The 15081-nt window shown below is 38.1% G+C and overlaps 1 protein-coding gene across 1 annotated transcript in view; it reads left to right on the top strand.

Moving 5' to 3' along the window:
* Positions 1-13401, top strand: part of TDRD5 (tudor domain containing 5) — a 46569-nt gene extending 33168 nt beyond the window's left edge. Inside the window, exons 6-11 of the mRNA XM_019630818.1 lie at positions 7-59; positions 2029-2190; positions 3573-3755; positions 4498-4647; positions 5838-6048; positions 12954-13401. Coding sequence (XP_019486363.1) covers positions 7-59; positions 2029-2190; positions 3573-3755; positions 4498-4647; positions 5838-6048; positions 12954-13201 — 1007 coding nt within the window. The 3' untranslated portion in view covers positions 13202-13401. The remainder of the gene's footprint in view (positions 1-6; positions 60-2028; positions 2191-3572; positions 3756-4497; positions 4648-5837; positions 6049-12953) is intronic.
* The last annotated feature ends 1680 nt before the right edge of the window (positions 13402-15081 follow it).

The raw sequence follows: 15081 nt of genomic DNA, 5'->3' as shown, positions 1-15081 counted from the left end.
TTTATCCTTCTCACCATAACTATTTTAATGAAGACCGAGAGATAAGTCCACAATTAAAAGTGAGTGATTTATATACCCTGGTAAGAGGTTTTTGCAAATACTATAATTCTTTTTATTATCATTAACATTTAATTAGTACTTGCTATATGCTAAACACTATAATCAGCACTTTAAGTATGATATATTAATCTTCATAAAATCGCTGTGACATAATTACTATAATTATTCTTATTTTATGGATCAGGAAAACTGAGGCTTTCCAAACCTAGGAAAGGTTAGAAACTTTACACAATGATTGTAACAATTCCCTTGTCTCATTATTTGTTGGTTTAAACCTTTGCTTCAGTCATGCTTCCCCTGGTATGAGTTCTGTCATCCACTACATCCTGCTGCTGCATCGGTGCGGTTGTGACTTCACTTAACTAATCCAAACACTCTGCTTCTTCCCTTGACACTCTTCAGATTCTTCTTCAGATGTTCTCATTTTTTCCTTTCTTTATAAACCTTTAGGCAACTCCTACCCACAACAATAAAAATATTATTATTCCAGTAGTAATAATAAAAATTAAAATCTAACAACAAAAACAGCAACATTTAATGAACTCATACTGTGTGGCAGGCACTGTTGTTCTAGGCACTCACTTGTACTAGTTAATTTATCTTCACAATCACTTTACCAGCTTGGTACTTTCATTCCCCCACTTTAGATATAAGTAAAGTGAAGCACCTATGAGAATTAGGTGATTTTTCAACAAATTAACAGATAAACATATCCTCTGAGCCTTATATTCCTCATGACAACAAGTCCTGGGCTAAGAATATAGGGTGTGCTCAATCCGAGAGCCACAAAAGTGGCTTTTTTGGGACACAATAAGGCTTTTCATTTTCTTTGAATAAAATATGAAAATATTTTAAGTATGTTTATGTATCTGACTTTTAAAATTGTGGATATGATTTTATTTTTTAGTAGACATTTACAAATTACTAGAAAAGATATAAAGGAAAGGCTGTTTTGATTACTGGGAAACTAACCTGTTCTGAAAAATATGTATGAATGTTTACTGCTGCATGTTTAAGAAATATAAGGATTTTAGGGCCAGCTGAGTGGCTCAGTTGGTTAAGAGCTCGCTCAAGAGTTTGAGCTCTCAGCAACAGCTGTTCAATGCCCGGCCCGAGCTGAACTGCCAACAGGTGGCAGGATGGCTCAGCTAAAAAAAAAAAAAAAGAAAAAGATTTTAGATTTCTAGTTTACCTTACAATTAATTGGGCTTGTTTGGCCCATAATGCTTTTGGAAGCCTGAATTTTTCTTGGTCATTATTACTTGATTAGAACAATTACATTTCCTGATTCTTAAATAGTGAATTGAATTCAACCTTTAAATTTTTTAGAATATCCTATCATCACTCTTATTTGATGTTTTCAAATAATCGTAGTTCGGTCCTGAAAATGATAGAAGGTTATCTTTTCTGCAAAAGAGATAAGGCTTAAAATTTCCCTGTTCCATCCAGCCTGTATTTTAACATATCAGGACTCACATATGCTACACACACAGACACACACATACACCAACCTCTATACATCTAGCTCCCTGCAATTCCTACTCTTCTTTCAAGCATCCTAACAGTTTGTGTTACCTTTTTCATTATATCTTCTCAGACATTCTCCTCCCCTAGTAATATTTTGGTCCTATCTCGGTGAGGGTTCTATGCTGAAGGTTGTACTGTGATTATTCGATTGTGTGTCTTCCTGCTATATTTGAGCTCCTTTAGAGCTGAGACCTGTTGCACTCATCTTTAAATCACAGAGCTACCCTGTGCACATTTCATAATACAGTATATACTTGATGAATGTTTGTAGGCCTGATCTACTATAGCCGTTGAGAAGACCTAAGGTCACGGATAAAGTTAGAAAATAATGTAGGATTTGTATGAACCATAGTGAAAAATTCCCCCCAGAATATAGGCATGTAGATTTTGGAAACAGTATTAGTGTAAAAAATAAAATAATTTATCTTTTATATTTACTAGCAAGATATTAATGATGAAAAGACTTTCATTCACCGTAAATCTGAGTTAAAGAAGCCATCAAAGGATTCTGAATTCAGCTCTTTGAAAACCCAAGATAAGAGCTGTAAAGAAGATCCAAAGTGGTTCACCCCAAAGCTAAAGGATCTGAAGAAAGAAAATGAGGTAGGAGTAGGAAGATAGGTTTTTGAACATGTAATTCATAATATGATTAAGCCATCAGTGAAGGGGGCTGGAATAAAAGAGCTCTTTAAACGCTGCTACTTTCAGTGCTGTCAGAACATTTCCCACAGATGAATTACAAATTCTCTCTTCCAACAGTCACCAAGACCAAAGTGGAAGCAACATAGCCTCGCTCACAAGAAAGGGTATTGTCTGGTTTTGATGTGTTAGTTACTGTCCCATAGCTTTGGACAGTCTTCAAGAATTGTCCAGTGATTAGAAACTACTATTGAGAATCAAAATTAGGAGAACCCATAAGGAAAATGTTGACAGCTTTTTTGGAGAACATAGATATTTTGTTTTTATTTTAATCAAATGTTTATGTACACGTAACTTAGAGTCCCCCATAATCCCTTTCTCTGCATTTCTTATTTCACAGAGCAACCATTTTCATCTCTTATCTGCTGCTTTTGGAATTCACCTCTATTTCTTCCATTACATAACGTGCTTATATTGTTATTTCCTGACTTTTCAGCTTTAAGTATGTATGCATGTACTTCCCACTGTGAAAGATGATGGTTTAGTTCTCTTTCATCCCTTCATCCCACCGCATACAAATACATTTTTTTTGTAACCCACCTCCCCCCCTTCCCGCCATCTCACTAGAATAGTTACATCAAACTTTTAGATCACCATTCTAAATTATGACTCCTAAGTGCTATTCATAGCCAAGTAGTATGTTATGGCAACTTTTCCTCTCCTATATGACTTTTTTTCCAGTGTTAATAGTGTTTTTAAATCAACACAATAAAAATGACTTTTTTTTTTTGGTGTATCCTATATTGTTTTGTGCTCCACCCTCAATTTTATTCTTGAGAAGACCCTCTGGTCTTCCAGGAGGAAGACGTGTAGTTTCCTGAGTCCTTGAGATGGGGACGGGTGTCTGGTGATCCAACTGCTTCTTACTCAGACTTTCAGTCATTGCTTTTGTTTTCATTCCCACTTTACTCCCTCGCCTCCAAAAATCTTGTGTACCAATTTCTGCGCCTTTATGGTGTCTGTGGTGTAAATTTGGGTTGTGTCGCAGTTTTTCCCACTGCAAGTTTTTCCCACTTTCTGAGGACTGCTTAATCAGTTGTCACTTACCTGCTTTCCTGGATCCAGAATGTAGATGGTGTTTTCTCCTCTTCTGCTCTCCTTGACGAGTTCATACCTTAAATCTATTTTATTTTGGTGATATTTCAGGAAGGAGGGAGTAATAAATTGTGTGTTCAAACTGCCGTCTCTACCTGGAGTCAGGAAAAAAATTGTAAACCTAAATTTTAAAATGTGCTCATAAAGGAACTATAAATTAAAGCTTTTCTTGGTCTTCTGATACATTCTAGGGTGAGATCCCCACTGGAATGCCATGCCTGGAGTCAGTGACCATAGGCGGTGATGTTTGGGATGAGAACTGGTTACCTTTGCAAGCTAAAATGGCGAGAGGAGGTGATGCTGCCTCCCATGTATCGACCTCCAGCCCTGGGGGAAGGAAGCCATACCTGTCGTGTAAAGGAATGCCAGAGGAGGTTAGATCCTTGGGAAAACAGAAAGCAAATCACTATTGAAAAAAGGAAATGCAAACTCTTGTCCACACCTCAAGAAAGCTATACATTTTGGAATTCACAGTGATTTATCAGAAGATAATTCAAAAGGATGCATTTTTTTCTTCCAAAGATAGTTGTGGTACGGAGGGGGATAGACTGGAGCAAGGAAGAATAATAAACCATGGACTTACTGTGCCTATCTACCCTTTCAATCATTATGGTTCTTGTTTGATCATTGGCACCTAATCAGGGCCTTAGGATCTATAAATAAATCATTTTCCCTAATTTTATTTTGGTTGCATTAGTTTGGTAATATAACCTCTGGATCTCTGCAGTGGGATCATTTGCTAATTAATATTGGTCCTAACTGTATATTAAATTTTAATTTATTTCCTACTGGTTATGAAAAAGAAGAAATACCTGCAGTTACGTTGCATCTTATAACCTATGCCATTTAAATACTAGATGATCATGAAAAGTCATCTAGCCATGAAAACAGTTTTGAAGAAAATACTACAAATAAGTTGTATTTGTTTTTATGAGATCTGTGTACAAGATACTGGGTATGGGCCAGTGGCACAGAGGGAAATGTCACCGATACAGAAAGTTAATACCTTTTCTTGTTTAATATACATTGCCTTCTTGCATTTACCTTGTCCAAGTTATCCTCTGTTTGGATCATGTGGCACTATATCTCAGTTCATTGCAAAATTGTTTTCTGTAGGATTGGTGTTTTTCTACACCCAAAGATATGTGGGATGGTTCATGGCAGCCTTCAGCCCTTGTAGAAGTAGAAAGAATGAAAGTAGAAGTTAAAAAACCAGAAGGACTGGGTGCTCAGGAAGAAAATCCTGGGACAACCAGGATTCAAGAGGTATTTACCTAATAATAATACTCATGTCTAATGAATGCTATTTTCACAGGTTTGCATGTGGAAGTACTTTCCTATATAGAAAGTAAAATTCTGGTTCATGATCTCTCCCATTAGCATTTCAGAGAATACATATACATAAAATGGTTTTAAAATTAATTTTCATGAACTTAATATAATTATTCATCTTTTCAGAAGAAAATCCTGATCCTAGAATTGAAAGGTTGATTACATGTCTATGTTAGGGATAGAGAAACAGGTATTTTTGTATAACTTAGCTATAAATTTTAAGCTGTGTATCTGTCCTGTCATCTAAGACAGTTTTCTTATGTTGCTTTGGCAGAAAGCGCTAACCCTGGAACAAAATACATTTGTTTCTTGTTTTTCAACTATCTTATGAGCTTCCTGAAAACAGCAGGACAATTTGTGTGAATCATGAAATTTGACTACTAGGCTTCTCTACTTTTGTGTGTTAAAATTTGGCATTCCATTCTCTTAGCCCAAATTCAGTCTCTGGGCCATTCATCTTTTCCTCTCAAACCATGGTTCCTTAATACTCCCTTTGTCACATCTGAGGAGCCTTCCCTTAAGGCCTTTGTGCTTTCCTAGCATGTTGTCCACGCTGCAGAATGCAGTTAATGCCCCTCTCCATGGTGAGCTCCATGGGGCTGAGGATTATGTCTTCCTGGGAGGTGGTGTGGCTAAGCACGGAGAACATCCATCTCTGCCGTGTCATTTATTGATGACATTGGTGAACTTACTCCGTCTCTCTGTAAAAAGCATTATACTAATGAAAGAAGCTGTAATACAGAAGACATAACAACACCTAACCTAGAACAGTCATTCTGATGTTTAAATGAAGAAACACATGCAAATAACCAAGCGCTGTGCCTGACTGAGTGCTCAGCGAATGTTGTCCCTCATTTCCTGAGACTCTTCCTTAGCTGTGCGTGGCAACACGTGTACCATGTTTGCTCATAATAGGTGTTCAGTTAATGTCTTTTCAACTGAACTGGTCACTATAGAGAAGGACTTGTTTTTTCTAGAGAGGCTCTTTAAAATTAGTACTTTCTATATGAAATAAAAAAATATGTGTCTTTTGTTTCTAAGTAGGGAAACAAAACAGGCTGAATTCTTCCTGTTGTACTAACAATTACTTTTCATGCTTTTGCCTCATTTTTCCCATTCTGCAGCAGCCAAACTTAAAGTCTCCTTCAGATTCTTCTCCATTGCCCAAACTGGAAGAGTTCAGCATCTCTCTCATTCAGTCACAGCAGTCAGCAGACCGGAGCCAGTTTGAGCCTAAAAACGTTCACACTCAGCTAACGCAAGTTCAGTTCTCCGCAGCAGGACTCAATTCAACTCCTACAGTGGTTGATGCCCTAGAAAAACACTCCGGTTCCGGTAGGTTTACTTATATTTAACAAATACAGTTCACCATGTTGCGAAAAACCTTCATTTACCTTTTTCAGAACATAACTTGAAAAATTGCTGACTTTAGCATTTGTCTCAAATCCTAGGCTCAATGGGTCCCTTTCACTTTCCCACTCTTTTCTTTCCTGCAACTGGGGGTGGGGGAGGAGGGTTTACATACCGTAAAATTTCCCAGTTTTTAAGTGTACAATTCTGTGAGTTTGACAAATATATTCAATCTTGTAATCACCATGCAATCATGTTATAGAATGTTTTCATCAATCTGAAAGTTTCCTCACATCACGTTCCTGTGTAGCCATTCCCTCCCGCTACGTGCTGGCTGGCTCCCGACTGTTACTTTTCCTTTTCTAGAGTTTCATACTAAGGGAGTCATATAGTATGTAGTTTTTATGTGTGAAGGAGAAAGTGACTTCTTTCACTTAGCAAAATGTTTTAGAGATTTGTTTATGATGCTGCCGGTGCCAAAAGGGTGTTTGTATTTATTGCTGAGCGGTACCCAGTTGTAGGGATAGACCCAGTTTGTTTTCCTGTTCACCGGATGACGGACATCTGGGTTGTTTCCAGATTTGGGCCATTATGAATAAAGCCACTGTGAACATTCACATACAGCTCTTTGTGTAGACATAATGTTTTTTATTTCTTTTCAGCATGTACTTAGGAGTGGAATTACTGGGTCATATGGTCACTGCATGTTTAACTCTTTAAGAACTGCCAAAATGTTTTCAAAGTGACTGTACCATTTTGCATTCACACCAGCAATGTGTGATTGCTCCACATCCTTGCCAACGTGTATCGTCAGTTTTTTTTATTTAATGCTGTGCATTTCCCTGTAAGCACTACTTTAGCTGCATCCCATAAATTTTTCCCATGTTGTATTTTTTTTTTTAAGATTTTATTGGGGAATTGGGGGATGGGAACAGCGCTGGGGAATTGGGGGAAGGGGAACAGACAAGTTGCTGTCCTTTTGTTCTTCAGTCTAGTTGTGGAGGATGTTGCTTCACTGGCCCAAGCTGGCACCATCATTGCACTCTTCCAGGGCGAGGCAGATCAGTCGCTGGCCTCTGGACGGCCACTCATGGCGGCTGCTGGCCGCTCACACTGGCTGCTGGCTACACATGGTAGCTTATGGCAGCCCACTGCAGTAGGGGACTGCAGCCTACGCCGTCGCCGGCGACCCACGGCAGCCCAGCTCCAGGTCGAGCTGTTGTTCATCATCTTAGTTGTAGAGGGCAGTGTCACTGGCCCTCATATGTGGGATCCGAACAGGGGCCATCTGGCATCCCAAGCCAGTTCTTAACCAACACGCCACTCAGCCGGCCCCCATGTTGTATTTTTATGTTCATGGATTATATATTCTCACTTACCTTTGTGAGTTTTCTCTTCTAGAAGTTTGTTGTGTAATTTCCAAATATTTGGAGATTTTCCAAATGTCTTTATATTATTGATTTCTAATTTAATTTTGTGATTAGGGGACATACTTTGAATCCTTTAAATTAGGACACTTATTATATAGCCTACCTAGAATATGGTCTGTCTTTGTAGATATTACGTGTATACTTCAGAACACTGTGTAGTCTGATTTAGGTTAAGTATTTTATAAATACCTATTAAGTCAAGTTGATGGATAGTGTTGTTTAAGTCTTCTACAGCCTTGTTAATTTTCTGTCTACGTGCTCAATTAATTATTGAGAGAGAAATTTTGAACTCTGCAATTATAATTGTTGATTTGTCTTTTTAATTTCATCTATATCAAGTTTTGCTTCAAGTACTTTTGACAGTGATTAGGATTATTAGGCCCTATTGATGAATAAGTCCACTTATTATTATTAAATTTTACTCTTTATGCGTGGTAACATTCTTTGCTTTAAAAATCTACTCTGTAGATATTAATACAGCCACCCCAGCTGTTTTTGATTTATATTAGAATGATATATCATTTTTCATCTTTTTATTTTTAGCCTATCTGTATCTTTACATTTAAAACGGAATTCTTGTAGGCATTGTATAGTTTGGTCTTCCTTTTTTTATCCAATTTAATATTTTTAATTGGAGTAGTTAGATAATTTAGTGTGATAATCAAAATGCTTGGGTTTAAATCTACTATTTCCTTGTTTTCTAGCTTGCCCATTTGTTATTCGTTTTCTTCTTTTCTTTCCTTTTTAGTTTTTTATGATTCCATTTTGCTTCTTTTATTGACTTAATAGTTGTAACTCTTTGCTTTGTTTTTGTTCTTTGAATGGTTACTTTAGGATTTATAGTCTATATGTTTAAATTATTAACTTCAAATTATCACATGTATACTGTGAAAACCTTACAATAGCATACTTCCATTTTCCCCATCCCAGCCTTTGAGCTATTGTTGTATATTTTACTTCTTCATATGTTGTAAATCTCAAAATCCATTCTTGTTATTTTTGCTGCAAAGTCAGCTTTCTTTTAAAGAAAGTAAAAATGAGAAAATTATTTTTTGTTAACTTATATGTTTGTCATTTTCAGTGTTCTTTATTTCATTGTGTAAATCCGGAAGCCTGATTTTTACAGCAAAACCTTTTCTGTAAAGAGCTAGAAAGTAAATGTTTTCAGCTTTGCTCTCCATACAGTCTATGTTGCAAGTATCACCTCTGCCATATAGCACCAAAGCAGCCATAGACAGTACACAAATGAATGAGCATAGCTCTTTTCCAATAAAAGTGTACTTTTAAAACAGGTGGTAGGCTGGATTTGACCCACAGGCTGTAGTTTGCCAATGCCTGTTGTCAATCCAGCTTTTCAAAATCTGGTATTATTTTTTTCTTGAAGAACTTCAACATTTCTTGTATTGCTGGTCTGCTCCTGGTGTATTCTCTCAGCTTTTGTACATTAGAAAAAACCGTTATTTTCCCTTTATTTCTTTAAGATTGTTTTTCTGGATGTAAAGTTATAGGTTGACAGATTTTTTTCATTGTATTACAAGATGTCACTCTGTCAGTGTTTCTGACAAGAAATCTGTTGTTTTTATTTTTGTTCCTCTACATAGTAGTTCCTCCTTATTCATGGTTTGGCTTTCCATGATTTCACTTACCTGTGGTCAACCGTGCCTGAAAATATTAAATGGAAAATTCCAGAAATATTTCATAAGTTTTAAATTGCATGCCATTTTGAGTAACATGATGAAATCCTGTGCCATCCCGCTCCATCCCACCTGGGACGTGAATCACCCCTTTGTCCAGCATATCCACGCTTTATACATTCACCACCCATTAGCCACTTAGTAGCCATCTGGGTTATCAGATCAGTTATGTGAGAGACAGAGAGACCACATTCACATAACTCTTATTGCAGTATATTGTAATTGTTCTACTTTATTATTAGTTGTTGTTGTTAATCTCTTACTGCAATTTACAAATTAAACTTTATCATAGGTATCTCTGTATCTATATATCTATCTATATCTACCTATATCATCTCTATATCTAGCTCTATATCTATATCTATCTATCTATCTATCTATATATGTATAGGAAAAAAAACAGTGCATATAGTATTCAGTACTATCTGCGGTTTCGGGCGTCAACTGGGGACCTTGGCACATATCCCCCCTTATGGGGGACCACTGTAATGGGTTATTTTCTCTGGCCGTTTTTAAGATTTTCTTTCATATCACTCACTGGTTTTCAGCAATCAGATTAGAAGGTGCCTTGGTATGGTTCTCATATTTCTTATGTCGGGGGTTAATTGAGCTTCTTGGTGCTGTGAGTTTGTAGTTTCCATTAAATTTAGAAAACTCACCAGTGTCTATTCTAATCAGGCCCTTCCTAGTTTCTACTCTCCCAAGCCCACTGACCCCACCTCCAAGGCTCCAGTGGGTTCCAGCCCTGACGCTGCTTTCATCCTGGCGGCCTTAACTGCAGGGGAGGCAGAACCTCCCAGTGGGGGAAGTGACAAGCTAGCCTCTGGGCTAACTTCCCGTCATTGCTGTGGAAGAGCTTCATCTACCCCTGTGACAGCCTGTCTGCACGGTGCTTCCTGTGCCGCCTGCCCAAGCAGACACCGTGAAGGCAGCAAGCGGCCTGGAAGGAGGAGCTGCCGAGCGCAAGGGCCCGCTAGGACCCTGCCCTAGAGGTGTCTCATGTCGGCTCTGCTCTATGTTAGGAATAAACGTCCAACCCTCAAAAAAAAAATGCAGTCATTATTTCTGTAAATTTTTTTTTTCAGTCACCTTCTCCCAGTTTTACTCCAGTTTCACATTGCACATGCGATGGACCATTTGATGTTCCACAGCTCTCTGACACAGTTTTGTTTCGCGTTCTTTGTTCTCCGTATTTCATTTTGCTTAGTTTCTACTGTTACGTCTAATGTTTTCTTGTTCAGTGTTTAATATGTTCTTTTCTCATCCAGTATGTTTTTTATCTCAGAAACCACATTTTTCATCTCTAGAGGTTTGGTTTGGATTATTTATTTATTTATTATTTTTTAAAATTAGTTCGAGGTGTACAAAACAATGTAATAGACATTTACACCCCTCACAAAGTGATAACCCCCCTCCCCGAATCTACTACCCCTCTGACGTCATATACAGCTGTTACTATTCCATTGACTTTTGTTTCCCTATGCTGTACTCCACATCCTGAGTCCATATACATATTAAATTATAGTTGACATTCAATATTATTCAGCTTCAGCTTCAGGTGTACACTGCAGTGGTCAGGCACCTACACCGTCCATGAAGCGGGTTTGGATCTTTTTTATATCTTCCATTTTTTTCCTCATCATAGTCATATTTTTCGTCTGCCTTCTTGAAAACCTGGACTATTCTTATAACAGATATTTTAATACCCTTGTCTTGTGGTTCTAGCAATGTATCATTTCTGCATTGTGTCATCTGCATTATTTTGAAATCAGCTTTTATTGGCTGATTTTTCTCCTGATAACAGGTCATATTTTTCTGCTTTGAATATCTGGTAATTTTTTTATTGGATGGCAGACACTATGAATTTTAGATTGGTGACTGGGTTTCTTTTCTCCCTCCCTCCATCCTTTCCTCCCTCCCTCCCTCCCTCCTTCCTTCCCTCTCTCCCTCCCTCCCTTTGTATGTTATATCTATCTATGTACTTATTTATTTGTGTGTGGGGGGCGGGGAATGCAGTGAAATTACCTGAAATTGGTCGGATTCTTTCTGTGGTCTTTTTAGGTCTCATTAGGCTGGTCTAGAAGAGTCTTTAGTCTGTTGGTCTGACTATTTAGGCAGTACCTTTCTGAGGGTATTGTTGGGACTTGATGTCCTATGTGTTAGGATATCTTTACACTGTGGCTGGTGGGAACAGGAACTGTTTTGTCCCCGTGTAAGTGATTGTTCTGCCTGCTCCTGTCCTGCAGTTTTTCCCCTGGCCTTGGTGGTTTCCTGACATGCGTGAGTCAGGTCACTAATTCAGCCTCAGACTTAAAGGGACCTCTCTGCAGATCTCCAGCTGCTTCTCTCTCTGCAGCTGCCTCTTCTCTGGTACTTCCCCCACACACCCAAATTCCAGTCTCCCAGCCTCTATCGTCTCCACCCACCAAGACCTCCAGGTGCAGTTTGGATTCCCCTCCTGTGCTGCATGCAGCCTGGAAATTACCTCCTGACAGAGTGAGCTAAGGCACCGATAGGGCTCACTTGGGTTTTTCCCTACTCTCAGGGATCTCTGTCCTGCACGCTTGTTGTTCAGTGTCTGAAAGCTGCTGTTTCATATATTTTATCCAGTTCTCCAGTTGTTTAAAGCAGGAGAGATTGTTTTTCAATCCTTGTTGAATTAACATCATGTCTGGAAGCAGAAGTTTTGCAACTCTTTTAAATTGTTTGATCGTGTATCCCTGCTTTCATATTTTTATATCTTTCAAAATCTGAGCTCACCAAAGGCTTCCTGTAAAACCACATTATTGCATTAGAACCCGCCATCTCTTTTTCTTTTAGTAGGCATTATAGTTGCATGATTAGAGTGTTACTCTTTAGAATACACTGTCAAATCTTCCTTGAACATAATTCATCACAAATGTGTCTTCAAGGTCTAGAGCAGTGCTTTCCAAAATGAAGTCAACAAGACTGACGCCAATCTGTGACGTGTTTACGTTGGCGGACAACACAGTAGCACATTGTTCAGCTCACCTTGATTTTTTTTTTTTCTGAAGCAGGACTTTCTTGAAGGAAGCAGGACGCTGGCAAAAGCTCCTGCCTTGATTGTAGGCAGTAATAAGCACTTCACAGACCACCCACTTTTGGCAGAACTGGTCTAGAGCACACATATGCGCATGTCTAGCATTCCCTTCTTTGGCTGTTCTGATCTCTGGGACATGTGAGTTCCCAGCAATTTATTTCATTTGAAAGGTTCATTCTTCTTAGTTGAAACTAATTCCTAAAGAATTTATTTTATGGCCGATAACTGGCTTTTGGAACTTCATAGTAGCATCCAGTCTTGGTCAGTTTTGTTTTTACACTGTCACAGACTTGGAGTTGGAACCACTTTGGCAATAGAAAACACCCATGGGACACTATTTTGCTCACTGCTGAAGGAAATGGGGGGAGCTTAAGGACTCTTTCCTGAAATTGGCATTATATCCAATTTGTTTTATGATGTTTTAGAAAGAAAGCTTCCCTTCCTTATTCAGAGTGCATGTTTCCCCTTTTTTTTTGCCCCCATCCAGACAAGAATTTATTTTGTCTCAAGGCATGAGTCCCCATCCTCGTTTCCTTTCCATTTGTTGATTGGATTCCAAGCCTCATCCTATCTGATTTGCTCTTGGTAATTGTCACCGCCTAACAGAAAATGATTGTAACACGTTAGGAAAGCTCTAGAGTAGCAGAGAGATGGCAGTGAGTGTGAGAACCCCTTGCAAAGACCTGTGCTTTCTTTCTTTTTCAGTGGAAAGCTCTCCAAAGAGCCTAAAGAATGAAGATTTTTCTAGTAGCCATGCTATTACAGTGTTCAAAGATAAGAGTCATGGAGCCGTGGACCAGCTCTCTTTGATTTTGTCTCCTGAGCACCAGATTTCTCAGACATTCTACATTCCTCGAAGTACAGCCACTGCTGCCTTAGGAGCTGCTGCCCGGTTAGCCACATCCAGGAGCTTCCTACACTGGTACCCCAGTGTGAAAAGGACGGAAGCCTGAGGGAGGAAGGGAGGAACAAATAAACCCATGCTTAGGGCATGGCGATTTCCCAGGCCAACACAAGGGGGAGGTACTGAGACACAGTAGGACTGGGGCAGCTGAAACCTTTGTCTTTCTGTGTGACGTGTGTTACCTTTATTGTGCTAACAGTCCACTTTGTTGTAGAAGGATTAGCATTTATTGTTAATTTTTTATTTTTATTGGTGATGTTTCTTATTCTATATAGTTTTGTTCACCTTTGTTTAATGTAGTAGTGTAATGGAGTTTTTATTTTTTGTTTTTTTATGTTTCTGTAAATGCTTTTCTTGAACATATCATGACTGATAAATGAAAACTGAAAAACTAATGTTTTGTGATCCATATTTAGTAAGACAAAAATTATCTCATATCCCTATCTCCAGAAAAAGCTTGTCTGAATTTTAAGGCTTTTTTTTTCCTATCCATTTGAAATCTTCCTTATTGGAGAGAGAATTCAGGGCTTCAATCCTTACCGTCATTATTTCTTTGAAGTAATAGTATCTGTACGAAAATCCACACCCGAAGCTTTGGTACTAGAAATATTTTTACATTAAAAAAAAATTAAGCTGTTTTTCAGTATAGCCAATTCCTTGGAGAGTAGTAACAATATTATCTAAACTGATTGTTGAAATAGCTGAGCTATCTCTGTGGTCATCACAGTTTGCAGGGACCTTAATGTGGCAGCTCTTCAGTGGCGGTATTGTTTAAGCATTTATATAACGTCATGTTCTCTGAAGTCCAATTGTGTGAAATACTATATGACATTCTATTAAGCTCATAGCATGAACCATCAAGAGAAAAGAAAAGAACGAAAGGTGAAATTAAAGAATGTGAGTGATACTCATTTGTTTGTGGTAAAATAACTAGACTTATTCCCAAAATTTAAAAACCCAATACAGAAGCGTGTCTTAGAAGTAGATTCAGAGAAAGGTGTGAATTCCTTGTTGGCTGCATGTAACTAGGTTCTCACCTTTCTAGCTCCTCTTCTGAGGCCTCCTGTTGTGGCCTCCGACAGCAGAGCTAGCCCCTCATTTCTTTCTCTCTTTCTACAGCAAGGAATCTCTCCCTCTTTTCTCAACTACTTAATCAGCAGAATGCACACTGAGGAAGGGAGTGAGATGAGAGTAAATATAAAAGTGCATTTAAATTTAGTCTTAAGTGGCTAAAACTTCTTTCTTAGAAGTAAATAATCATGAAACAAAGTTAACCCAGAGTTTCTAAATATTGATAGTTTTTGGATTAAAAACCTTAGAGAAAACGTGTAATGCAATAAAACTTAAAAATCTAGATTCACCTTTAATTCCAATATATCTAGAAGAATGGTGGTATACCAATTGACCAAAAAAAAAAAAATGTAATCTGGAAACATTACTGATAGTTGATCCAACAGAAAGAATAGGTTCTCATTTGGATTTTTATGATTTTATGTCAGACGTCTTTATTGGCGAAGACAGTTGAAGAGTTATGTGGAGGGTAAATAGTTAAATATGACAGTTAAATAGTACTTATGATACTCAACTGTGATATGGACTGGAAATCATATATGTTTAGGTACTTGTCCACAATTTGTTTCTAAAGAAGAAAATTTGTTTTGGAATGATGCATTTTAAAATTCTTCCTTTAAAAAAGAAACCAAGTTTGAGTAATATACTTCACTTCTCCAGCTGGATAGTCATTAGGTTTGGGGCAAGATGAATCTGGTAGAAACAATATTTACATATTTAGTAGGTCAAACTGTAACCCTCTCTATCATAGTACTCAGCTACCAGGAGGAACTCTGCCAGTGCTGGGTAACCTGCCAGCGACTGATTTTACACTTACGCAGTTAGGTGGGGATTTCTCGTGAAGGCTCTTTCAGAAGC

The sequence above is a fragment of the Hipposideros armiger genome, unplaced genomic scaffold (assembly GCF_001890085.2).
Source record: "Hipposideros armiger isolate ML-2016 unplaced genomic scaffold, ASM189008v1 scaffold_950, whole genome shotgun sequence".
Taxonomy (NCBI): Eukaryota; Metazoa; Chordata; class Mammalia; order Chiroptera; family Hipposideridae; genus Hipposideros; species Hipposideros armiger.
The sequence above is the reverse complement of the archived record's forward strand: the minus strand, read 5'-3'. Positions and strand labels throughout refer to the sequence as shown.